The 27,680-nt window shown below is 41.1% G+C and overlaps 1 protein-coding gene across 1 annotated transcript; it reads left to right on the top strand.

The window, feature by feature from the left end:
* stag2b (stromal antigen 2b) lies at positions 1 to 27,229 on the top strand. The gene is made up of 34 exons (XM_050041931.1): positions 1 to 182; positions 2,269 to 2,396; positions 2,482 to 2,563; positions 2,751 to 2,894; positions 3,021 to 3,117; positions 3,303 to 3,379; positions 3,575 to 3,779; positions 4,733 to 4,884; positions 5,981 to 6,054; positions 6,175 to 6,298; positions 7,104 to 7,202; positions 7,358 to 7,437; positions 7,628 to 7,735; positions 8,575 to 8,686; positions 8,804 to 8,921; positions 9,031 to 9,134; positions 10,255 to 10,347; positions 10,461 to 10,550; positions 10,703 to 10,906; positions 11,442 to 11,512; positions 11,662 to 11,749; positions 11,846 to 11,926; positions 12,046 to 12,138; positions 13,258 to 13,432; positions 13,582 to 13,721; positions 15,221 to 15,322; positions 15,454 to 15,602; positions 16,979 to 17,107; positions 17,329 to 17,555; positions 19,993 to 20,212; positions 21,130 to 21,237; positions 21,333 to 21,459; positions 23,328 to 23,405; positions 25,317 to 27,229. The coding sequence occupies exons 2-34, from the start codon at positions 2,353 to 2,355 to the stop codon at positions 25,338 to 25,340; spliced, it is 3,819 nt and encodes a 1,272-aa protein (XP_049897888.1). The 5' UTR covers positions 1 to 182; positions 2,269 to 2,352; the 3' UTR covers positions 25,341 to 27,229.
* The last annotated feature ends 451 nt before the right edge of the window (positions 27,230 to 27,680 follow it).

Raw genomic sequence — 27,680 nt, 5'->3', positions numbered from 1 at the left:
CCTCCTCCCAGGTCGTCGAAACAACAAACCGAACTACGGAGCAAGCGGGGTGAGAGAACGTCCGAAACCGCCTCTGACCGCGACTTTTAAACTCTTTTTACAGAATTGTAGCGGGATTCAGACGGAGGGCGCACACGAATAGTAAAAGTTACGGTTCTGCCGGGACTACATTTCACAACAAGGTAAGTTAGCTGTAAAATGGCGGAGAGCTATCTGGAAGTTAGTTGATTTGTATTTTGCTAGCCGTCTCGCTAGCCATGCTAGCTCTAGATGAGCCCAGAGCGCGGATGTCTGCCTGAACCAAGTCGCTCCGCTAGCTCGCGGTATATGGCTACTTCGGTTGTTAGCAAGCTAACGAACTGGATTTCGGGCTCACTTACGCGGAATATTTAGTTCGTAGCCAAAAGAAGCGTTTTGTTGTTTCAAGCAACTTAGTTGCACTTTATATATTTGTAAACAAAGTGATTGTTGCTTATGCAATACGGTACTGGAACTCCCGAGGCAAGATGGAGGACGCAAGGACGTGATGTTTTTTTAGGTAACGTTAGCACTAGCTGTTAGCATAGCTCACCAGTGGTAGTTAATATCAGCTCCTTAATCGCAACGTATCTGCTCATTGCCATTTGCTTTATCTTAGAGTCAACACTGAACACAACTGGTGTGTAGACAGAAGGCAGTTATTGTCCTCGGAAACACCAGGGACAAGCGTTATTGTGTACTAGCCAATATTAGCATGCGCTAGTACAGTAGGGCTTGCGTTGTTTTGTTATTATGGTCCAACAACGATAGCGCTAATAAACGCGGGTATGTCCTCGATATCTACCGAAAATGCACGGTGCAAGTCTGTCGCCATTCCTGCTCGGCAAATCACAGTTTGTTCGCACGGAGTAGTGCATGCTTACTGGATCAAATTTCAACTAGCTGACGCTGGGGAAAAGACGCCAAAAAACCCTCGCTTACTCGCGTTAGCTTGTGGCGCTAGCACTAGCAGCGCACCGGTGTCAATTTTGACAGGAGCCGACGAAGAGCGTGGCCGCGTCGGCGTTGTTGGAGGGAACTGAGTCGGTAGCTTCTGGCGTGGTTGACTTGGAACAATCCACACTGTTGGGATTCACAATTTCGTTTCATGTAGGATCGTCTTGTCTCGACTTGCAGCGCTGAGTTTATGAGGTACACTGACCGATTTGGCGCCACTTTTTCAGTCTACACCCATAGAATCCCGTCGTCTTGTTATGCAGTAACGTTATCCCCTTACTATCAAGGAAATAGATGCGTTAACACGTTTTTAATTCAGTAAATACTTCAGTTAAGTTAAAACTCACAAAGTTGTAACCACCTTATACACGGTGCTGAGGTTGCACGGCTCTACGTTGACTGTGTTTTGACGGTGTGGGGAATTTTACGTCGATCATTGTATATTCATAACATTTATGCTGGGTAAGATCCCCCAGTGTGACATATGTGGGCCATCATGTGCAGCATACTGTGAAAGAATACCGTGAATAATGTTAAGATCCGAGAGCAAATTAAAATTTCATTGGAAGTTTACTCACTACTCATAAATGCTATTGTAATTCAAGAGTAAGAATGACACACTTCCATGTCATTACTGTGTGTACTGGGGCAGAGAGACGCACATATTGCAGCCAGAGTGGGTTTATGATGGGTGGAGTTGAAGTTTACCTTTTCATGACTGATCAGTTGTCCCTGGAGTGCTTTTATTGCTTTCCCTGACTCCTAAAGAGGTATTTACATTTGTTTCCGAAATATAAAATGCACAAAAATCCTCCTCTAGAAAGTTACCTCTGCTCTCCCCTTTGATGTATGTGCCTCTAATTTACACTTCTCAGCCATGCAATAGTTTTCTGTGGCCTGCAGTATCTTGTTGATGTTGATACTGTGTTTTGATTGGTTGAGATATGTATGGGGCGGATAGGGCAGTGCCATATTTGGCCATTGAGGAAGACACTCCAGTGTTCCTTACATGACGTCGGTAAACCGAGGGGAGCAGAGAAAGAGAGGGAGCCAATGGCTAGACAGCTGAGCGTGACAGGAGCATTAGTGTCCGCCTACTGTTACCATGTGAAACCGTTTTTTTTTTACCTCTGAACAGCATCAAAGAAACATTTGCTCACTACTGAGGATGTGATTTCTGTGAACATACACCTGCTTGATTTTTGCCTTTGTGGCATTTATTGCCTGTGCTGTGTTGAAATGGGAAACAAGTGTGCATGTACCTCTCTAAATTACTCTTGTGTCACATTCTAGGTCGAATGCAACCTCTCCTATCTGGTATTTTCTGAGGATCTCAAGCCAGTCATAAGTTGAAGTTATCCAGAAGATGTTACAGAAATGATAGCAGCACCAGAAATACCATCAGAGTACTCCTATACTCAGTAAGTGCTTGCCTCCACCGTTAATTTGCTTTTAAAGTTAAGGTTGATATGAGTTTTCAATCTAATATTTTCTTGTGTCTAACAGGGATACAGACACCCGATTCTCTTCAGACACAGACTTCTCTGAGGATCTCGATGGAAGGAGTGCAGCCTCAGCTAAAGGAAAGGTATAGAAAGCACAAATGGCTCTCTGCCCTTGGCCTAGATCAGGACACCCTGGTCAAATAACACAGTATTGCATCAATTTGTCATGGATATTTGTGACAAGTGGGTAAAATTAGCTTTATCTTCTCGTAATCTCTGCAATTGTTCTCACCCTTTCTTAATTCCTTATGGTTTTGTGTTCTTTTCCAGGGTGGAAAGAAGGGGAAGAAGGCAGCAGGGGAGAAAGGCAAAGGAGGGAAGGGAGCAGGCCGGATAAATGGCCACCATCAGGAAAATGGCATGGAAAACATGATGCTGTTTGAGGTGGTGAAGCTGGGCAGGAGTGCAATGCAGGTATGAATGGAAAGATATTTGAGATCGCCACACTGTATAAATCTTTTTCTTCGGTCACATGAAGAAACTAATGTTTTTTGATTGATTTCTGATTTTTAATTTTTGTCTATCCCTGTTTTCCTGCAGTCTGTCGTTGATGACTGGATTGAGTCTTACAAACATGATAGAGATGTTGCGCTACTAGATCTCATCAATTTCTTCATTCAGTGCTCAGGATGTAAAGGTATGTGTGTGTCTGTTCCAAGTTGTCCTATTTCATGTTCAGCCCTTTTCGGACATTGAGGAAAACATTTTAAACTTTATGTTTTATACAACCACTCAGACACATCTGGTACTGTCATCTCGCTGAGTTGGTTTACCTGACTGTTCAGTAAATTGTCTTCTGTCTAACCTCTTGTGTTTTATCAGGTGTGGTCAGTGGAGAAATGTTCCGCAACATGCAGAACTCTGAGATCATCCGACGAATGACGGAGGAATTTGATGAGGTAACTTCACTTATTCCAGTATAATCCTTACCATATTTACCACAAACACAAAGATTAAATATCAAATGTATAAATTATTTTATTTGCAGTGGACAATAAATTAAATAAATTTGCTGCCTTTTTGCAGGATAGAGATTTCAAACTTGTGTTTTGTCACTGCATTTATTGACGTTCATCCCTCTGTGGCCTTTGTAGGACAGTGGTGACTACCCTCTAACCATAGCAGGGCCCCAGTGGAAAAAGTTCAAATCAAGCTTTTGTGAATTCATTGCGGTGCTAGTGCGCCAGTGTCAATACAGTATCATCTATGATGAGTACATGATGGACACAGTCATCTCCCTTCTCACCGGACTATCGGACTCTCAAGTCCGAGCCTTCAGACACACCTCAACACTGGCAGGTAAAGTGAACTCTGTGTGTGTGTGTGTGTGTGTGTGTGTGTGTGTGTGTGTGTGTACGCGCGCGCGCGTGCACGCGTGCAAGGATAGAATGAATATAACTACTGATACAGCCACTAAACACTCATGGCCCACACAAACACACACAGGTGTTTTCCCTTATTTTGTCTAACTAGACCTACACCTTTATCATTTGCTGTACGTGTGTACAAAACACAATCTGCGTAGGTGGATTTATCTGCTGAAATGTAGCGCCAGATGCACCCAGTGGGAGCTATACATGTGCTCTACAGCAGCCAGAGGCATGCTGAACATATGGACAATATCATTTTTTGCAGACACATTATACATTTTGTTAGAATAATTGAGCTGGTGGCTGTTACAAACACAAGATATTCATGTATTCTGTCCAAGAAACCATCTTCGTCCTTACCTGTCAGTGTACAACTGTAACATGCTTTTGTTGTGTTTATGTTCTGGTGTTGGCATCCAGGTTGGAGTAGGTCAGTTGCTGCAGAGGTATTTTAGATTGTCCACTCTGTAATGATGATTTCTTACTGTGCTTGAGGCAGTGTAAAGTGTACACTGGATGCAGCTAAAAGCAGAACAGTTTGTATTGTTATGTTTATGGTGTTTGTTTACCTTGTATTATTTACAACTCAGTCCCATCAAAGGTTGTAATAGTTGAAGGAGGATAACAAAGAAAGAAACATATTTTAGATAGTAGTCATTTCTTATTTCCTAGATTTCCTGCGCCTTTAAAGACAGCTTGGTTACCTACAGATAACATTTTGTCCAGGGGTTAGTTCATTCAAATCCGTGTCACTATAGACAAACACAAAGTGTCAGGTCAGGTAAACTCACACACTAGGTGTAGTAAGCCAAATATTTGGTACTACATGAAAGAATTTAGCATGGATTCTTCTGATTTCTTGGTCACTTGTGTGTTTGGCAGCCATGAAGCTGATGACAGCCCTGGTGAATGTAGCTCTGAACTTGAGCATCAACATGGACAACACCCAGCGCCAGTATGAGGCAGAGAGGAATAAGATGGTGGCCAAAAGGGCTAACGACAGGCTGGAGCTGCTTCTGCAGAAACGCAAAGAGGTAAGGGTGGCCACATGACAATGTGTTTTAAAATACCCTTTTCCTAAGCACATACCTTATGTATTTAGACATACACACTGAGATGATTCACATTCTAACTGGATCAGCATATGCTGGCCAGGTGCAGTGGTTTAGTGGTAACTTTGGCAGAAAGTCACAACAGCAGACTCCGTATGGCGTGTGCAGTCACTGTGATATGTATGCACTGCTCTTTGTTTACGTAATATAAATGCCAGTACAAAGTTGTGGGAAACGATGGATCTCACTGTTACTAGTTTTACAGCTGAGAGGTTTTTCCTCCACTGCTGGATACAGAGCGTCAGAAATAACCCTTCTAAATGCACCCTCCCTCCCCCTTTTTCTGTCAGACAAAGTGACCTGCAAGCAGGACAGTGTTCATTGACTGCAGGTCTATAATTGTGGGCAGAATTAAATGTCAGCAGTCATTGTCAATTTACAAAAACCTTAAAAATGTTATGCACAATATAAATCTCTGTCATAGATCATTGAGTGATAATCCAATCAAAATATCACTCACCCCCATGGCAGCTTTTCATTTTGAACTCTATTCATAAAAATAATTTGAGCCAGAATTCAGTGAGAACTACAACTGACATCAAAACTGGTAAAAATTTAAACATGGCCCAGCGTGCAGGTTACATCTTCCCACGGCATTTTATTAGACAAATCAGAAAAGACACCTTCACGCAGCCCCCGTGCAACCACGCTAACCAGTCAGGGTAATTTTTTGAAGAACAAAGAATTGTGAATTAGTCTAGCCCATGAACATAAATCAGTTCCATTTTTAGAACTGCAACACTTCTCTAGGTGATGGCCCCACAGTGACTGCGTTAGTGCTGAGTGTTATTCAGCTAGAAATGTCCATTTATTAGGTTATATAACAGCAGGTCCCACTGGGCATCCATCTGTTAGTTCACTGTGCAGCCACACCACAGCATGACAGCACGGTTGGCTGTCACATATGTCTTATGTTAACAATGCCTTCTGGTCACCTTACTGTAGCATTCTAGTCAGTAAGGCTTTATGTTCGACCAAATGAATTTGCTCACATGCTCTGTTCTGCTCTTACTTTCAGCTTCAAGAAAATCAGGACGAGATTGAAAATATGATGAATGCAATATTCAAAGGAGTGTTTGTCCACCGATATCGGTATGGCTTTACATGATGCAAATTATTATGACAAGATTTTGACTTTGATTCTGGTTGTTCATGCTGTGTTAGAAAACTTCTGTACTCTGTTTAACAAATAATTACGTAATGTTTTCACAGTGATTCGATAGCAGAAATCAGGGCAATCTGTATAGAAGAGATTGGAGTGTGGATGAAACTCTATAGCGATGCCTTCCTCAACGACAGCTATCTGAAGTATGTGGGATGGACAATGCATGACAAGGTGGGTAACAGCAAGAATTCTGAAATGAAAGTTGGGATCTTGCAGTGTACTGCTCTGGAAGGGTCAGCAACAAAACGTCTTTTAGCCACCTAAAAAAGTCCCACCTATAAACAGAAGTTACACATTAACACAAACTAACTAACTGATCAAGGCAGCTGTAGACCAGCAGCTCCTGTATTTAGCGAGCTAAAATTACAGTTTTGTTAATGGAATTTGGTGGCTTTGATGAGAGCATAGATGGGGAGCTAAAGCCGTTAACTTCTCTGTCAGAGAGGGCTGTCTGGTGGCAACGTAAAGCGTTGAAAAAATTCTAAATACAGTGCACACTTCAACTGATATAAGTTTTTAAGGTGGGGTTTGTTTAAGGTGACAAAAATAGGTTGTGCAGCTACCCCTGTCCAAATCTGTACATTGCTTAGCTTCCCAGACAGTGCTCCTGCCTGCTTCTCCAAATAGGGGCCATACAAACTGCCATCTACTGGTGTTAATACACTCATTATGGACCTTATGCAATAAGTGAAAACACCTGTGTGGGTTTGCAGGTCTGTTCAAGGTACAGTCAGTGACTTAATTGTGAACTAAGCATAGCCACACAAATTCAGAACACAGGATTGAAACAACCTGCTGTTACTTCAGCATAGATGTACAGGTCTAAAAGGCAATCAAAAATAGAAATAAGCGTGTGTTAATTATTCAGGTTTTCCAGTGTTTAAGGTTGATTTTATTTCAGCTGTTTTTTGTAAACACAGGAGAGAACACGCAAAATGCACCACATGAATGACTGTTGTCTGATTCTCTATTCCAGCAAGGAGAGGTACGTCTGAAGTGTCTGACAGCTCTGCAGGGTCTCTACTACAACAGAGAACTCAATGCAAGACTGGAACTCTTCACCAGTCGCTTCAAGGTCAGCACCACCTGCTGGACAATTTCAGCACAACAGCTCCAACTTTATTGTACATACAGCAACAGATACTGGCCTGTGCTCTGTGGAGTTTTGCGATTGAACTGACAGACTTTCAAATGAAGCCAAATAACTAATAAATCTGTCTTTTTGCATAGGACCGTATTGTCTCCATGACTCTTGACAAAGAGTACGATGTTGCAGTACAAGCAATTAAGCTTCTCACTCTAGTCTTGAAGTAAGTGCCTGTGTGATTGACTGTGTTTCATTAGTAATGTTGTGTTCTCAACTTCCACGTTTTGTCTATTAATGGGGGGTGGTCTGCTTGTGAACTGCATGCTCTTGCACACACTATGTTTCATACATGTGTGCTACTGACAACTACTTTAGAACTTAAGTTGACTGTCTTTTTGTGTGTGTCTCTGCAGTAGTACGGATGAGGTGTTGACCCCTGAGGACTGTGAGAGTGTCTATCACTTGGTCTACTCAGCACACAGGCCCGTCGCCATTGCAGCTGGAGAATTCCTCTTTAAGAAGTATGTCAGACATAATTCAAACTTATCAATGAACAGGATTCAAATCCCTGTTTGTCACTGAATATAGAATGAGTTCAGGAAACCTAATGTAGAGGCAGATTTACCACATTTCAGTGGGAATTTAAGGAGTAACTTCACTTCTGAAAATCTAGTCTTTGCTGACCTCCAGTGGTTGAACTTTTCACCTTGCTGCAGTGAAATAGAGGTGGACTCCAGGACCTAGTGACATCCCTGTTGGGTGTAGTTACAGGTTCAGTGGAGCACACATACTTGTCAGTGATGCAGGTTGTGGTCAGAGGTAAAACTTTGAACCCGCAAGGGCTTCAGGCTTCTCCAAAAACAAAATAAAAACACTCCATAGATATACAAAATGAATCCCCCTCAATCATAACTTCTTACACACGAGATGTGTGACAGTGTATGCATCTGCAGAGACTTTGCCCTCAGCCTGTATTTTCTTACTTTCTTTTTTATTTTGCTGTGTCTGTGACGTTCCTGGGCACAGCGCGCAGGTGAGGTCAGAACTTTATTAAAAGGTAGTGACCAGGTGCCAGACCTTAAGCAGCATGCATCCAAGAAGAGGCTACATGAGGCGAAACATGTTGATGCTGTGTACAAATAGCTGACAATCCTGAACCGTGTACCTTGAAGATACTCCGTAAATTCCAATTGTCAACATTGTTTGGTTGCTCATTGATCGCTTTTATTTTACAAGTCAGTCACCAGCTTAGTTTAGGAGTTTTAATATCGGCCCCCTGCTGCTTCTAAGAAATGCAGTTGGTGGATTATGTGGGTGTTGCTTTTGTGTAATACCCAACTAATGATTCATATTTTCAAAGATTGTTCAGCCAGCGAGAACCAGAGGAGGAGGGTGCCCCCAAGAGGAGAGGCAGACAAAGCCCTAACGCCAACCTCATTAAGACCACTGTCTTCTTCTTCCTGGAGAGTGAGGTAAATCATCAGGCTATTTTCCTTTACTGTCACACGTAGGCTATAGTTGGTCTTGTTGACTGTATATTAGTAATTGATCAAAGTGTCCCTAAATTATGCGAACATTTCTCTCTTTAGCTCCATGAGCATGCAGCCTACCTAGTGGACTCTCTCTGGGAATGTGGTGCAGAGCTACTGAAGGACTGGGAGTGTATGATCAGCTTACTGCTAGATGACCCATTGCCAGGAGAGGAATGTATGGCACTTTTTTCTTTTTCTTCTTTTTTTTTGCAATCCTGCATTGCTGTATGGTTCAGAGCACAAATACAATACAGATCATGCTGATTCCTTTGTGTTTTATGCAGCTCTCACAGACAGACAAGAGACAGCCTTGATTGAAATCATGCTGTGCACTGTACGCCAGGCTTCTGAATGCCACCCACCTGTTGGAAGAGGCACAGGGAAGAGGGTAAGAGCGGCTAACACATTTTAAAAGATCATTCAGTTTTTTTCTAAGGCAGGCCTGGCTGTCCTGGGATTGCCATGATGACAATTGTGTTGCACATTGATCAGTTACTTAACTTTAGAGCTGGGTCAGTGCACACTGAGCCCAAAGACACTTCAAACATGTCCTTTTTAACTCCACTTGCTGTGTTCACGTCTTGAAATAACTGTGATCCATCCATTATAAATGCTAGTAGTGTATTTGATAGTTTGTCAACCTTTGCTTTCTTCTTTGCTTTGTCTGACAGCTGTGTTTAAGACATTGTGAAGATAAAGGGATTGTTTTCTACGCATGGCTGGTTGTATTTGTGGGAGTGTATTAGAGTTTGATGTTTGGATTTGGTTGATATTGGTGAATGGACTGCAATGTTTTGTGCTTGTATTGAAACACTTGGGGAATTTACGATGTCAGGTTTGAGATAGCAGAACCTGCAAAACATTTCCACATAGTTTGCTGGTTATTACCAATAGAAGGTTGACGTGTAGCTATTTCCCGTCTGGATTGTTGCATTCATCAAATCTGACATTTAAGTGTAGTAGTGCAGAATAGACACTTTATCTTACTGGATTGAACTGCGGGAACTTGCTTTACTCCGTAAATGTGTATTTGAAATCAGGTTTTCTTTTAAATAACAGGGCAAGTTTGAAGTTTGGTGGCATGGCAGTGCTGTGGTTAGTATTGTTGTCTCACAGCAAGAGGCTTCCTGGTTCGAATCAGGGGTTGGGGAGCCCTTATGTTTGGAGTTTGTATGTTCTCTCCGTGTCAGTGTGGGTTTTCTCCAGTGCTCCGGCTTCCTTCTATGTATGCTAGGTTAATTGGTGACTCTAAATGGGCCGTAGGTGTGAATGTGAGCATGAATAGTTGTCTGTCTCTATGTGCCAGCCCACCTGCGGCGCCTAACAGGATAAGCAGTCACAGAAAATGAATGAATTAAGTTTGAATGATGCTCAAAGACTGGTTCTTGGTTTTACACAGTAAAGCTAGTGGATGGGTAAGCATAACAGAGTAAAATGTAGACCTTTTGCATACATGAATGTTAAATAGTTGTGAAGATAAGTATCTAACTTGCTTCTTCTGTGACCAGGTGATGACTGCTAAAGAGAAGAAGACTCAGCTGGATGACAGGACCAGAATGACAGAGCTGTTTGCTGTGGCTTTGCCCCCTCTACTGGCCAAGGTTTGTTATATCCATTCTATGTTCTCAACAAGCACTCCTCTGAGTGGCTGCTAACTTCATGTGTATTTATCACTACGAACATACCCTTATGTTGAATGTTTTTTGCTCTACAGTACGCCGTGGATTCAGAGAAGGTGACTAACTTGTTGCAGCTGCCTCAGTTCTTTGACCTGGAAATTTATACCACAGGACGTCTAGAGAAGGTAAGAAACTTGTGGTACACAACACAAGTCAAATAAGGAAATATTGATTAGTTTTAATTTTAACAGAATGATAAAGTAGTTTGTCTTCCTTATTGACTGCTCTCAAACTTGATGTGTCACTCTCTCTCTCTCTCTCTCTCTCTCTATCCCAGCACCTGGAATCCCTGCTGCGTCAAATCAGGGAAATTGTGGAGAAGCACACAGACACTGAAGTTTTGGAGGCCTGCTCCAAAACTTATCACGCCCTCTGCAATGAGGAATTCACAATCTTTAACAGGGTGGACATTGCCCGCTCCCAGCTGCTGGATGAGCTGGTGGACAAGTTCAACAGGCTACTGGAGGATTTTCTACAAGAGGTAGGAGTGACAGGATGCGCTTATCGACACTCTTAAACATGCATGTTGTTTATATGTATTGATGTTTTGGTAAAGTGTGCCTAATCCTATTACACTCTAATACTCTACCACTTAATATTATCACTGCCATGTTTCTAAGGCCTTTTTTGTGGCTTGTATAAGCACTCAAATTGTCACTTTAAATTCAAACTTCAGTTCACCTGCAAATATGACTTCTAGTTTCAAACTGTGATGAATTAATATAATTTCCAAAGTTGATCATCAGTTGATGCATTGTCTCTTAAGTGTCTGTATTTGGCTATATTTTTCTGAGTGAGCAGAACATTCATTGTCAGGGATGACATACTGTAAATGTGAAACAGTTTGAGTAAACCTTTCCAAATTGTCTGTGAAGAAGCTCATCAGATTTATTTCAATTTTATCTGAGAATCTGAAACTTGCATTTGAATCCGTTCGAGATGGCTGAGTGTTTATCAGATGAATAAACGTCTCGTCTCCATAAAATTTAATACCGTTGCAAAATGTCTCTTTCCAGGGTGAAGATGCAGATGAAGATGATGCTTATCAGGTTTTGTCAACTCTAAAGAGGATCACAGCTTTTCACAAGTATGAAATTTATTCTTTCTGGAGTACCCGTTTCCTCATACATGTCCCCCTTTCACGTTTCCTGTGCCCTCTACAGTTAGAACAATAGTTTACCTGTCATTCTGTGTTGATGTGTCTGATACTGACTGAGACTCTCAAATCTGTTGCAGTGCACATGACCTGTCGGGGTGGGACCTGTTTACCAGCAACTTCAAGCTTCTCAACACAGGCATCGAGAATGGAGACATGCCAGAGCAGGTTATTAAATACACACAAGTGAAATTATATGATACAACAAATTGTCAACTTTTGTGAGTAGTAATGAATGTTTACCCATCTTCTTCTGGTGAGCAGATCGTCATCCACTCGCTGCAGTGTACCCACTACGTGATCCTGTGGCACCTTGCCAAGATATCTGAGGGCAGCTCCAGGAAGGTGAGGTCTCCTGAAGTCAAATTCGTTGTCCATGTCTTGTTTTTTTTTTTTTTAAGAAAATTGGATAGTTCTTAGTGTAATGTTTAAAAAAAAACACCTGTTTTGTTTTTTCTAAACAGGATGACATGGTGACACTGAGGAAGCAGATGAGGGCATTCTGTATGATGTGTCAGCGCTACCTCACCAATGTCAACACAGCCGTCAAAGAACAGGTGACAGACACATGCACAATAAATCGACATGAGTGGCACCAGTAGTTTTAAATAACTTGCTTGAAGGCCCAGACACACCAAATTGGCATGAAAAGGCTATGCAACGGTAAAGGCTTACTGTTGCATAGCCTCACATTGCCTTTGTCTGGGCAAGAAAGTTGTACTTGAATACACCGCATAGACGACAGCCAACTAGCACGTTCGTTCTGCACCTGTGTGAGAGGAAATAACTCTCCATGCCAGTGAGTTGCGGTAGTCTGTATTTGTCATTCAAAAAAGGAAACCAGAAGACCTAGGACTGCAGATATAAAAGAACGTAATGATACATTTTTACGCCACTCTTGCTCAGCACAGTTGTTCTTTTGTTGTGAAAGTATTAGTGTTTTGGAACGATCAGATAAGATGAAAGTGAAAAATGAGAAAAACCCTCTTATGTGCCCTTTTGCCTTTGGTTGTTTGCATTCTTTCCGCTCTACCGTTTCTCTTGTCGTGCACTGATTAGCTTAAGCAGAACAGCCAATCTGAGTGATTTCTCTCACACGTTGGCTCCACCGCCAATTCTTCATGCCCAATCGGCCAAAAAGCTGCTGACTAGTGCCGACAGTTTGGGACACATTGCAAAAACTAGGGCCACAGATGCTCATCAACGACCCAATGGCGGATAATTGACCGTCGGGCTGGTGTATCAGGGCTTTAAAGCAAAGCAAGAGAAGGACATTTAGTATAAAATGGAGATCATCAACAATTGGGCAAGGTGATAAAATCTTTTTACTCGTCAGAGGTGGTTTAGCTGCCATTCATTGTATCTACAGTGGATGTTTTGACCACGCAGTGCTAGTAGGAAGGGTAGCATTGCATGAACAAGTGACTTCAATACATACCCTCAATGCCTTGTTCACATCTGATGAAAAGGTCTTTGATTAAACTCGTCACAAAGCCATCTGTGCCTCACAGCTGATGAAAGAAGTAAGATTTTCACAATTCGATAATGTGCCTTGCAGAATTATATTCCGAAACCTTGTTTAAAACCTCATTATCAAGGAGTCCTTTTGTGTTGGACTTATGCACACTGAGTTTGAACTTTTTGTCCTTTCGTCCCCTCTCTCTTTCTTTCCACAGGCATTCACCATCCTGTGTGATCTCCTGCTCATCTTCAGCCACCAGATGGTGTCCGGAGGCAGGGAACACCTGGAGCCTCTGGTCTATTCCCCAGAGGACTCGCTGCAGTCTGAACTGCTCTCCTTCATCTTGAACCATGTCTTCATAGACCAGGACGATGACACAAATAGCACAGGTACAAATGCAAATGTTCTGTTCTAGCAGCTCATTTACTTTCTGCTCTGCTCCAATAGGCAAGGAGAGCAGAAAGTAAAGGGACATTTTTTTCAAATTGGCCAATGTGCAGCTTTTGGAACTGCTTCCTTTTCCCCCCAATTATCTCAGATGGGCAACAGGACGATGAGGCAGTAAAGATTGAAGCTCTGCACAAGAGGAGAAACCTCCTTGCTGCCTACTGTAAGCTGATCATCTACTGTGTGGTAGAAATGAGGACTGGAGCCGACATCTTTAAACAGTACATGAGGGTAAGTTCAACCTTCATCATTTGAACAGTGCTGTTGTACAGTATAGCCATCAAGTGAGCATCTTTGGACATTACTGCTGTTGCAGGAATTTATGCATTTTGTCTTACGAGTGTTTAAATCAGTAGTTAAATCATAATATGATGGATTTTTTTTTGTACAACAATATGACATTTGTGGATATCACAAAGTTATGTTATATGAGATGGTATATGCCCATTTAGCACAATCAGTTAGAGAAGAAGCTGCCACCCCCTTCTTTTTTGCTTGCCGTAAAATGGGGAAAAAAACATAAATAATTGTAATTAATTGCAAACGGTTAAGTGTACTTTAAATTGACTCCACTCATACACATAAAACACAGCTAACCAACAACAACATTTAAGAATAGTATAAAATTCGGCTCAAGTATAATTGTCGAGTTCATAAACAAAACAATAGTTTTTTGCATCATTAGTAGTTTAAGCATTTTTACGCTGCATAAATTAGCCCAGCTAACAGACTTTTCCTCCAATCACAGCCTAACAAATCACATGTATTATTTATACTTTCTCTCACTGGAAAGTCACTGCATCATCTGACAGAGCAGCACAGTTAGATTTCAGCAGTCATGGATGTTTTTTCATTCTGACATTGTTGAAACAGAGCCGCTAATATTGCCGTAGGGAGAGACTAGAGTGAGATGCCCAGTCAGGTTTGTTGTGTTTCCTGAGTATTTTATCTTGTACCAGCATTGGTTGCGTGTAGTACGTGTTTAACTGTTGGCCCGTCTTTTCTACAAAATCCAAAACATTTCCACACTGCTGGTTTATTCCTGAAAGGGAGAGTAAATATCCTCATCATCTGTTTCTTGGCTGCTTGGGAATAGCCCCGTCTCCACCAAACACTTGTAGTATGGTACCTTTGGACCCACACGTAAACCTTCTGACATGGTACCTAGACCCTAGGTCTGTTTGGCATTTCCCCACAAACATTTCTCTTAAATTTGGGTGGGGTTTATGTCACTCACAGCTCCATCCAGCACTCGCTGTATTTCCTCCCCAGCAATGACACAAAGGGAAGTCTGCACCTTTATCGCCCACAGAACGGGGTTGCACGCCGACATTTTCAAAACAAAAAAGAACAGGCTGGAGTGACAGTCTGTCTTGATTGGATATTTGAAAATAGTGGGGTTGTGCATTTGGTCCCTCTCAGGCAAGTGCAGGGGTTTAGTCGGGCCCACAGGAACAACACTGCGCAATGTTTTTTTTTTTCTCCAAGTGAGGATTAAAATATATGCAGTTTACATAATCTTGTTGAAATAATATATATTTTTAAACCCTTGAAGGTCCACTCATTACTAAACGTTTATGTAATCCATGCTGGAAAGATACTCAATCGTTGATCGTTGAGTCAGTATTGTGATCCAGAAATGGGTTGTTACAACCCTACTTACCACTAAGCAGTCAGCTCATGTATACAGAGATTATTCTTCATGTGCCAATATGTTTTGTCCTTTACAGTATTACAATGATTATGGTGACATCATCAAGGAGACTATGAGTAAGACTCGGCAAATCGACAAGATTCAATGTGCCAAGACACTCATCCTCAGTCTGCAGCAGGTTAGTTTACACACTTTTGCTTACTCATTAATTCAGTCAGTAATGCTTATTGTAAAAATGAGCTTTTGTTCATTTGTCCCATTTTTAGAAGAGATTATTCACCTAATGTTTCACAAATCTCTTCACTCTAGCTGTTCAATGAAATGCTGTCTGAACTGGGTCATGGGTTCGATCGCTCCTCCTCTTCATTCTGTGGGATCAAAGAGCTGGCCCGTCGTTTTTCTCTAACCTTCGGCCTTGACCAAGTCAAAACCAGGGATGCTATCGCTATGCTGCACAAGTAAGGCTTCATTCTGCTCTTGTTACATTGCATGCCTCTCCTTACATTTTTGGCATTGCATCCAGGAACTGTCATATATGACAAATGACTCCTTGAATACTGTGTTTCCTCTAGCTGTGTTATTGTTTTTCTCTGGATTTTTGAGAGGCTTAAGTAATAAAATGTTGCAGTTTTGCCTATTCCCATGCACTTACTTGTTTTTCTAAGTATAAAAACATCAGGCCGCTCAGACACACATTAGAGAATCAGTGCTGTAAAAACATAACTGGTTTGCTGCTTACTCCCATGTAAGAGACCCACGCATTAATCCAAACAGCTGCACAAGGTGTCTCTGGTGCTCTTAGGCAGCAAAATGTGTGCTCCTAAATTTGTAACAACATTAATTCCTGTTGCTACATCCTCATGTATTTCCCAACAGCAGCACGTATAAACATTAACTGGTGCACTGATAAATTAAGAAACTTTTTTAAATGAAGCATGTGCACACAATCCCCCAACTGTGCAAATATCCCACTCCCATCACAATGGTTTTGCTTCTCTCATGTGGATTATTATATTATAATCTCAGTCAGGTTCCAGGAAATCCGATGTATGCACATTTGCTATGCTTGCTTGAGTGTCCCCTACACTTGTGCAACATATGGGTGCACTATGTAATGGGATATGCCAGATGTGCGACAGGCGTTTAAGTAATGACAGACGGGCTAAAGATTCAGCTTTGTTTTCCGTCTAGTATTTAGAATGTTATTAACTTACTTCAAATAACTTTCAAAGGGATGTAGCACAACATTAAATTACAGGACAGTGTTACATGACTACTGGGAGTGGTCAAGTGGACAGTGGAACAGACAGTGATGCAGGGTATGCACATGGATGCAACAGAATTTTAGAGGTCAATGCCAAATGCTTAAAATCAGTAGGATTTATTCAGAATGAAGTGAGAATTGAATATATTGACGTGTGTAGTAGTGCACTCAGATTTTGAACACCCTTGGTTTTGGAGACTTGGGGTTTCATTGTAAGAGTTAACATGCTTTCCTGCCCTGCTTAAAAACACATGCTAAGGGAGTCTGTTTGACAAATAGTCAAATTAAAAGTCCTCTAGTATTTGTGCAAAGCCATACCCGAGAGAAGTTTCCATTAAATGAAACAGTTATAAGTGGTTAAGCCAGGCATGCTGGTGTCTAGTGGTTTAAAACAGACTACATTACCGGTGTCTCTGGTTTGAATGAATAAATACATGTCTTTCCTCATCAAATTTTACATTGGTTAAACCTTAGTTTTTGTGAATTTAACTACACAGCTTGCAGCAAGTCGCTCTCCTTTCTCTGCTCACAGTGTGTTATTCTTCTTCTCTGTCTCTGCGCATTTCTTAGGGATGGTATCGAGTTTGCATTTAAGGATCCTAGTCCCCAGGGAGAAGGAGGCCCTCCCCTTAACCTGGCTTTCTTGGACATCCTCAGCGAGTTTTCCTCCAAGCTTATGAGACAAGACAAGAGGACTGTGTAAGTTTTTTTTTTTTTTCTTTCTTTCTTTCTACGGAGCTGATGGGTGGGAGACTTGAGTGTAACAGGTGTTTCTGACAACTGGTGCAACTGGTGTCTCTGATGCGTGGTTGATGTGAGGCTTTTTTTTTTTACCCTCCAGTTGGAATGCGCACCTGGTTGTGTGTAAAAAATGCACAAGTTTGTTCATCTTGTCTATGTGACCTCCTGCTTCTCCTCAGCCACATGTACCTGGAGCGCTTCATGACGTTCCAGATGGCACTGCAGCGAGAGGACTGCTGGCTCCCCCTCATCTCCTACAGGAACTCCCTGCAGGCTGGCGGTGATGACGATACCATGTCGGTGATGAGTGGCTACTCCAGCAGAGGCTCCTCCATCCGCTCCAAGAAGACCAAGCCTCCTGCTGCTACAGCGGGAACTTCGGCAGCCAAGAGGAAGCTGCCGGAAGGTATTGCACACTAAGGAATCGACAAACTCATTAAAATGGGGTCAATTTGTTTTGCTCACTTCAGAGAAAAACAGGCATCCACTTAAGTTTAGTACGGTGAAGTTCAGTCAGCGCAGACAGCTGCATAGCTTTGTAGCTTTGTAACAGAACACCTGCATTTTTCTATTATTGACTATGAATCAATCAATTACAGTAATAGAGAGTACAGTTTAGAGGTCAGCTGATATAATATTTTGGAACAGGAAAAAGACGACTAATCGACTGATATCACCACCCCGTGGAAAATGTCAAACACTGTGGAAATGAACAGTCTTTGACTTTATTAGAGACTGGATAACTGTTGAACTGAATATAGAAATTAAATTAATAAATTCCTAAATAAATATATAATCTGGAAGTAAACATTTAACTGATTTAAAAAAAATCCAGGTTGGATTGATTTTTATTTCTTGAGTTATTACTTTACCACTTTTCCTCAAATCAACCTGACATCCTCAGGTACGCAGTTACATCATCTTGACTTCCTGTGTGCAGCCGCAGTGCAACGGTGATCAGAGATGGGCAGTATTTCAGTTACTTCTATTTGAAATATATATTTCAGTTACTTTTGAGTATTTTATCTCTGGCATTTGACAGGGCTGAAAAAATGTAATTTAAAACAAGATACTTCAGAGTGGAGTCCTTTTGTATTTTCAAAATACTCAAAATACTTTCTTAATGATTCATAAAGCATAAGAAAAAAAGATTAGGTGAAAACCTACTATATGGCTGGATGGAGGGCTTAAATTTGAAACAGGAAGTGGCAGCATTTACTTAGTCATGTACTCACCAGGCCCCCCAGGAGGTGCATCAGGCTTTGAAGCCAATTATTGTTGTGGACTAACGGTGGAATTATGACTCACAGGTCCATTACACGGTGCCGTGGAGCCTAAAAAGACTTTTTCCCATAGACTTACATTGGGAAGGAGATGTCTGTAAATCATTGGGTTCATTTTTTTGTGTGTCACAAACACAGCAAAATGAATCGTCCCATTATCAGGATTTAAACCATTCAGTCAGATAACATTTGGAAAGTCTAGAAGAACCAAAAGATTAAATAATTTTATCCCCATTCAGTTTGACAGAGCGCTAAGCCGGAAGTAGCCGGCTCGGCCAGCTGAAGTCTCTAGTGCGCTTGCCCAATGATGCAGAAGGAGCGCCGATCATCCAGGTTATTTCATACAGCGGAAATAGAGCTTTTTTGGCTTCATGCCCTGTGTGTATCCAGGTCACTGGATACAGTCGCTATAGCGCTGGACCCACTGTTGCTGTCCAGCCACAAAATCCATGTAAATCCATGTCAAAATGAGGAGCAATACGCTTAGACACAGTCACACAGCAGAAGGGACCTGCCTTTTCCGTAGCTGTACCCACTGATCAGCTCCTTTTTGCTTAACCCTCCCCTCTTCAGCTTCAGGTGGTAATGTGAGTCCCCGTGTAATTAGTGAAGGCTGTGAATCCATCGGCCACTATTGGAGTCAAGTTCCACCGATAATGATAGTTTGTAAACGTCCTTAACAGAAAATATTGGCCACACTGAAAATAGGTCTTCATGAGAGCCACATACATTATAGCCCAGCACAGCAATGGTGTTACAAAAGCAGAGTTGGAGCTCAGATTAACCCAAATGTGTTCCTACTGGCCTGGCTCAGCCAGCCGAGTTGATGGGCGAGGAGATTAAACAGCAGATGGTGGGAGAGAGTCAGAAGAGTCAAAGTGCTGCTTACCAATCACACACACGTCTCTGTGTTTGCTGAAGACCTGCTCATGACTAAGAATGTGTCTTGAATATTAACTGTAAAAGATGATTCTGTTTACAAGGTATCAAAATGCAGTACCGCATTAGGACAACAGCTGTTTATTAGTTGGCTCACCTCAGACTGAGATTATAATAGGGTCAAAGTCAAATTGGTGTTCTCATGAGTTACCTGTTATTTCCTTGCATCCTGACTTTAGTAGGGTTGTGACCCCTTTTCTTAGTTGCCTTAGTTTTGGATTTCACTGTCAGGATTATTTCTTGCACGCTCCTCATAACTGTGAATCCTAATCTCCACCCTCTGTGTAAGGGCAGACCTGTGGGTACAGTGAGTGCATGCTCATGTACACCAAGTACTGTACTCCACTTGCTTGTGAATTTCCAAATTTTGAATGTATAAAAACTATGGAAACCTTTTGTGTTAGTGTAAAAATATTCTTTGGTTTTGTGAAAGTACCGAGTCACAGTCCAACATTTTCTCACACTTGGTTTTGAAACACAGCATTGTTTATAGTTACGGGACGTGGCAGGAAATTTGATAACTTGGATGAAATGCTGCACTCTCAAAACCAGTGTAATAATAAAACAAGCATGAGCATGTCTGTTGGAAGAGTGTCTAACGCTTCGGACTTTCCGTTACAGAGGAGAGCAGCAGCAGCGAGGTGTGGCAGCAGAGCATGCAGACCCCAGTCATGTTGCCGTCCCCCCACCTCACCTCCACTGCCATGCGAGACCCTAAGAGGGGCCGTGATGACAGCTTCATGGGGGTCTACCCCCTCCCCCACGACCAGCAGCAGCCCCACCAACACCCACAGCACCATCAACAGACGCCTCAGCACCACCAGACACCCATGGATTACAAGTATGTGTGCCTCACTGTTGCATTCCTGAGGTATAAGGATGCAGCCAGCTCACAGTTAGTTTCAGTGAATACAAGATACTTTTTACAGAGTTTAAATGAAAACAGCTTCACTCTAGAAGATCGAAGTCCTTTTTTTAAGTTTCACTATTTCTTTATGTGATGTGTGAAACAAAGAAACACCTTAGTTGTCCTCCAGACTGCAAAAAACAAATCTCTTCAGATAAACGTTTCACATAAAAGTTGTTGGAACCATCAACAGCTGAGATTTACGTCACCAGTGTTCACTCTTGCTTTTAATTTACGTAGCCTTTAATATGAATAAATCAGTCAGTCTTTCAGCTCCACAGTGCACACCATCAAACTTTTTATTGAATACTGTGCCATGGCATATTGTCACACTTGTAAATTCCACAGTGCAGCATTAACTTGCCTCCTCCTTATTTGCTCTGTTGCCCCAGCATTTCAGAAACTGTTTGATGGTCATTTTCTTTTAGTTAATTATCTGTTATTTCCTTATATCCTAATGCATGCCGCCGTAATATTTTATAAATGTGTCTAGGCCCATATCCAGGCCCATCATTCAGTTCAGTGGATCACTTATTCTCTGAGAATGGGATCAGAGGACCGAAGCATGAGCCAAAATACATTAGGACAGGGTTCAATGAAATTTCCCATTTGCGTGCTATTAATTTTGAGGGTAAATGGTTGCAAAATGCATGTACTTAACAGCCTGCCAAGTGTTGGCCTCACTGGGACAGTGACTGATTTGTTTATTTATCCAACCCGACTATTCATAGGCGCCAGGCCAGTGGGCCATCCATATAGTTGTATCTGATATTCTTGTGGTATATCTCGTTAAATCACAGAAGACATGTGAATTAAAAACATTGCTAATTAGTGTGCCCTTGTGCATTCAGCTCCCAAGTGACGTGGATGCTGGCTCAGAGACAGCAAGAGGAGGCACGCCAGCAGCAGGAAAGAGCCATGAACTACGCCAAGCTCAGGACCAATCTGCAGCATGCTATGTAAGACACACATACACACAGTTACACGTGGAGTCGTCAGTGAAAATCTCATTAGAAGTATGTTTCCATAATTGTGTAATGGTTTGTTTTTGCAGTCGTCGCGGCACTGGGCTTATGGAGGAGGACGAAGAGCCGATTGTGGAGGATGTGATGATGTCATCTGAGGGTCGCATGGATGACCTCAATGAAGGCATGGACTTTGACACCATGGACATTGATCTGGTAAGATGCACATTTAACTGAATGAAGTGTGTATCAGTTTGTACTTATGTTTTGATTTTTAAATTGGATTTTGCATATAGTTCACATACAAAATAAAGGGCTATCCTAGGGCTTCTCAGATCTCGCACCAATCATCATGTGGTTTTCATTCTTGAATGTTGTGACACAAAGGTCCCATATAACAGACCCAGTAAAACCCTCAAAATTTACCTCATGACTAATGGCATTTATAATTTCGTCTATACTAATTGTGATCATTTAACAAGTTTTATGTGCTGTAATTGATTGATTACATCTTCTTGTATTTTGTTGCTCCTTCCAGACTTGTCACTGAGTAATCAGTCTGTCTCAGAAGATTAAATTACACAACAAACAGGCATTTTTACATCTTTTTATGCACCTAGTAAAATTGCCATTAGGAGGCAACATTAGTCGCTGTTGTTTCTACAAATATAACATCTGGTCTCAGGACATTGAGGCCAGATGTTACATCTGGAGACTCACGGTGGTCTGATTATTTTACAGTGGCAATACTGGATTACAATATCAAGCAGCAAGAAACGGTTGCTTAAAATCTAATTTAATACTGAGATATTTAGAGGACAGCAATTTAAAAACCTCAAAACTCTGATTCATCCACAAAGCTCTCAAAAAAGCCCTGAAATTCTCAGTAAGCCTCGTTAGTTCATGACATGCTATCCCCGGCGCCAGCTAAGAACAAGCTGCCCAGAGATTCTGCCTGCGTGTCAGGCGGTCAGCAGCACAATCTTGAGTTCATGTGAAAGCACACAAAAACCTTTACTGCCTTAGAAACCAGCGTGGTGGAGATTTGACTGTGAAAACACATTTAATGTGATGTTTTGTTTGTATCATCTATTTTTTTTATCCTTTCTTATTTGACTTGGATTTAAAGACCACCAACCAAGTCATTTGTTATCAATGTTAGTGTAAGCAGATCAAAACTAATCAATTTGAGCATCCCTAGCAAAATACAGCCCTTCTTTTTCCTTTTTTATGGCCAAATACTTCCCAGAATTTGTAAACCCAGTCACAGTTTTTCCATTCACTTTGATTTTTATTAGAGCTTAACTCAACAAGTTAGCTTTTTCATGACTAAGACCACAAAAATGTCCTGATTTCATTACATTCTGGTTACTGGTTTCGCATGCATACTCTGCCTGCATGAGGAATAACCAGCCAGTTATTCTAAGAAAAGACTGATTTGTTAAGCATGCAAAAATCAATAACAGCCACTCGAGTTGCATGTAACATCAAAATGAGCAAAGACAAAAGAGATGATCAAAAAGGATTGTTTGCTGTGGGGAAGGATACATCTGGTTTTTGGTTTTTAAAAAGATGATGAAAGCCTCTGTCGACAGTGCCTCGCAACTGTCTGTACAGCACAAGGCAACATGACTAATTTATTTGACCATTTACCCCAGCACCACAGAACCATGTATGATGAGTGTAAAGCCAGAACTAAATTCTATCCCAGACAAATGTCTATTTTGGATGCTTACGCTAGTGCTGCATTCTATGAGAAAGGCTTCAAATGTCAAGTTGAATCAACCAGAAAATTGAACAACTGCCCTAGTTTCTCTAAATTCACTCCATTCGTTGTGTGCGTGATAAATTCTTTCCAAATTGAGCTGTAGGAGTTGCTGCAAATACCTGCTCAAATTATATCCCCTCTTTTTTGATATTGGACATAACATCACTGTGTTGTTGTTTTTTCCCCAGTATCATTCAGCCCTCGTTTTTAGTACAGGCAAAGATGGTTCAAATATACATTGGTTATCTGCCAGAGCAGCTGTTAGAGCAGGAGAAGTTGGTTAAGTATCTGCTCTAAACACGTCTTTCTCTTCCAGCCACCCTCTAAGAACCGTCGTGAAAGGTCTGAGCTCAAGCCAGACTACTTTGATCCTGCTTCTATCATGGATGAATCGGTAAGGAGCATCTACACTCTATCACTTATAGTCACCTTGTTTGCCAACTACATTTAGGCTGATGGCGCACAACACATTTATTCTTAGACTGCTGTAATATGCAGTATATATTGCTGTAAACACAGCGTACCCCCCGGGGACTGCAGGTGTGTTTACGTAATGGGCAGCTGGAGAAGCTTTTGAGGCACAGCGAAAGCTGACACAACTTGTGATTTCCTCAAAGTAAACTGAGTTGCACTAAAATTAGCATAACTCTATGGAAGTAAATCAAGAATAGACAGCTTGCAACCAGTCACATTACATGGACCACTTGCAAGCATGCTGTATTTGGGGCGCTGAATGAGTCTGTGCGAAACATTCAGACAAGTCCAGCTGACCAGCCTGCATACTCTGCAGCCAAATACAACATTTCTTATTGGTTCTAAAGCCACCATTTTTTTCCTCCTCTGTAAACACGCCAAAATGTATTTATTTTAGTATGGACTGTCAGCCTTAAATTCTTGTTTGAACGTGTCCCAACCTTAAGAAACCCTGGGGATTTGCTTTAGGGCTTGTTCTTACACTGGGCTTTGAAATGTAGGGCTCCTCAAACGCTGCCTCAGTATAGAGCACTGGAAAATGTGTGGGTGTTTCATGTCAACTTTGAATAATTTCATTGTCACAAAAAAAATATCACAGCAAAAAACTGTTTTCGCCATACACGTAGCGTCTTGTTCTATTAATCTTTTCCTAAGCGAAGAAACAACACGCAGCACACTTTGCTGCTCAGCTTTTTGGCACTCGACACAACCTGCTCAAAACAAGTCTGCCTCAGATCCATTTTTTCCGCTCTGAATTATTTCCACACAAAATAAGAAATGATGTGGCTGTAGAGGAGATTCTATTGTAACAGCAGACAGAAAGTCAAATGCACTCAATGCAGTGTGATATCAAAAAATGCTGAAAACACCCAGCAATTGTTACACCACCTTTTTACTGTGAGCTGGCAATGGTCAAAGCGTTGTCACATTTTATTTGATGTCTGACTTTAGACGATGAGGAAAAAGGATTTGTTGGACTGCGTTTTAATTTTTAATTGTACTGTTTTTGAACTGCTGTAATGATGGAACATTTCAGGTGACTTAAACTGCCTGAAAAACGCGAGGTTGGGCACTAGGTGCTACACTTACACCTGTTCTGTGCCAACTTTCAAGGGTGCGTTGGAAGCTCCTAAGCGCTATGTCATAGCCTGCTTACCAGAAATCATGAGTTTGGAGCTGATCTTCTTCCAGCTGTTAAAGTCGGTATTTCACCTAAAATGTCCGTGGGACAGGTGTAAAGCTCTCGGAAGCCCTGCGCTTAAGTAATTAACTTCTCCTCTTTGAATATCATGAACTGATACTTACAGAAGAAAGGGAAGATATCTATCAGCTGTGATTAGTTGCTCCGCTTCGCATGACATGCGGTGCTGCATTCCAAAAGTTGAATTTTGTGTATCTCAGGGCGCAGCTGTCCAGCCATGACAAACACTTTGGAAAGCTTGCGTGCCATGATGGCGTCGCTCATGTCCTTGAGCCCACCTTCCACATGGCTAAAAGACACAGCATGTGTACGAGCCCTAAGAAGAGCTCCAACTGTTTGCTTTAGTATTAATCTGACTATGGTGCACCCTTTTAACATCAAAGATGACTTCAGTAACTTTTATCTCAATAATTTGCAGTAGCAAATAGTTGGCAATGTAATAAATTGTTATATACTTAGATCATTATTCATGTAGTTTTCATACTATACATAGTCTGAGGCAAGGGAGGGTAATTATATGTTGTCATTATAATATCAACTTGTCATATGCCCACCATTTTCTTCCATGAGTTTTTTTTTTTAACTTATTTTTTTATTAATGCTCAATTTTCTTTTTTTGTTTTCCTCCAGGTCCTTGGGGTGTCCATGTTTTAAGCTAATATCCAGATGATTTTGACGCTGGGACAACAGAAGAGGCGCTTTGTATTTAAAGAGAATTTTAGATGCGGAAACAGAAGTGTTTTCTGTAAGAAAAAGCAAAAAAACAAAACAAAAAAAATCTGGCTTGTACTCCACGTGGACCAATGACAACCCACACTCAGTGTTGCTTGCTCAGAGAGGACATTGTTTCAAATATTTACTTTTATAATCTTGGGTAAGCTCTTCCTGTTCCGAAATAGTGTAACAGGCCACTTCCAAACCTATTAGAGATGAGACATGTCTGAAGAAAAATCCATAATAGCTTTTTCCTCTTTCCTTTTTTTTTTTGTTTCTCAGTTTTTTTTTTGTTTTTTTTTTAAACGGGGATGAATTGGTGTGTTTAACTTAAGATACTTTTTTTTTGTTTATGTCTAACCCTTTTTACAATTGTAGTAAGTTACCAGGTGTGAAGTAGTAATTTATAAACAGACTGTAGTAGCTTGCTTGTACTGTGTTAGCCAAGTGGATGGAGGTCTTTATGTTTCTGTGCTCTTTTTTTTTTTTCTCCTCCCTCTCTCTTAAGTTTCTTTTCCCTGTTGTTGGGCCTGATTGGAGGTCCTGATAACCACTGGTGGTTAAGATGGTGAGGTGTCACGTAGAATCAGTCATGATCCCTTTATGCTGTGAAGATTTCCAGAGTCCACTGAACGCTCCACACGTTAAGCAGTAAGTCCTAGAGCTTACCCCAAGATTTGGACCACTCCTTAACTTCCATCTACTAGAGAAATGTGTCCCCCACCCCACCCCACCCCACCCCACCACCCAGCGTGAGCAGATATTTTCTCCCAGTAGTGCCACTGTGTGGGCTCTGGCAGACAGCAGCTCGGTCAAAGAATTACACATCGTTTTCTCTTAAAATCCAGCAGCATAATGTTGAAATGGGTATCTCTACATTTTAAATAAAAGTTATATATGAATCGGTGCTGATTTTATATATGTGCTTTTGGTTTTCTTATTTTCAACCTTCAGTCACAAAGTTTGAGAAATGTAAGTAAAACTAAAAAAATGAAAGCATGTGAAGCCATGCATCAAGGAAGATTTTTAAATTTGTATTTTTATGTTTTTTTGTTTTTTTTTTTCTTTTTGTCTTGATAATGTCTTCGGGTTTCTACCTTTTTTCCTACATGTAAATTAGTTTGGATAAAACTAATGAAAGACTTGTGAAATTCAGCTTTAAGGTTTTCTCAACATAAAAAGTCCTGTCACAAAATACTTAAAGATTTCAAATGTTCAAAGTGAAAGGTAGTCATTCAGACAATACTGAAGATGAAAGTTATTCAGCAGCGCTGTGGCAGCTAGACAAAGCTTAGATTTTGACATATATTTGTCACACACAAGTTTTAATGAAATGTTTTGTCTACTGAGGTTTTTATTTTGTAGTCATTCCATGCTTAAGCCTTAAACATGCTTGTGAAGGTCACCTTCTCTCACAGTAATCTTCCATGTCAGAGGATCAGTCATGTTTAAAGGTGGATAATTGGCTTCTTAGAACATGAAACATGAGGTGGTCAGATGTAATGTGATAAAGTAGATGAACAGCCTATATGTGTTTTGCCTAATTATTTTATGTAAGTAAAAAAAGAAAATTCTTTTAAGGAAGAAGTACTGTTTATTGTTTGTTACTTACCACTACATTGGTATAAATTCTTATTAGATCATGTGTATATATACAAAATTTAATTTTTTTTCCCTTCCTTTTGGCCATCTCTGTGTGTTTTTTTTTTCTGCACTCTTGCCTACACTCTAAGTTGTTGTCTATTATCCCATCCTCTTTCAGTCACTCTGTTTTCTGATTTGTACTTGTCTGGAGACAGTAACTTTTGAATAAAAATCAACACATTTCATCTGTGGCACTTTTTACTTTTGACCACAATGAACTTACCACCACAAACACTTGGGTTTATCAGATCCAGGCTGCACAGTACACCTCTTGTCTTGGCTTTTCTTTTTGCACATTTATACAATTTGGGGTAAAATCTAGCTAGCCTGTCACTTCACTTTAAAGTTATTCACTTTATTAGCACAAGGGGGCAGTGTAGTCCAAGATGGGCATCTGATCTCCCCACAATGGCAGTGGTATAACTGGGGAGCATATCTATGTTCCCAGGGTCCTACGTTCCCCAGCTCAGTATCCTCCTTATACAAAACGAAGAAGACCTTTCAAATGGTTTTATGTTCTCAGTGATGTTTTTGCCTTTAGGTCAAATGTTCAGTGTATGTTTCCCCAGTAGAAGTCAGCATGTTGAAATCACCCACCTACAGCTGACAGCCTACTGAGGTTACACACCTTAAACC

The sequence above is a fragment of the Epinephelus moara genome, chromosome 4, assembly GCF_006386435.1.
Source record: "Epinephelus moara isolate mb chromosome 4, YSFRI_EMoa_1.0, whole genome shotgun sequence".
NCBI lineage: Eukaryota > Metazoa > Chordata > Actinopteri > Perciformes > Serranidae > Epinephelus > Epinephelus moara.
This window is presented reverse-complemented; position numbering and strand designations above follow the sequence as displayed.

Excerpts from the sequence above, each read along its gene's own strand:
- stag2b (XM_050041931.1), top strand. The coding sequence starts at position 2,353 with ATGATAGCAGCACCAGAAATACCATCAGAGTACTCCTATACTCA. Across the intron at positions 6,055-6,174 it reads GTGTTTGTCCACCGATATCG|TGATTCGATAGCAGAAATCA; the intron begins GTATGGCTTTAC and ends ATGTTTTCACAG. Across the intron at positions 10,551-10,702 it reads CCACAGGACGTCTAGAGAAG|CACCTGGAATCCCTGCTGCG; the intron begins GTAAGAAACTTG and ends TCTCTATCCCAG.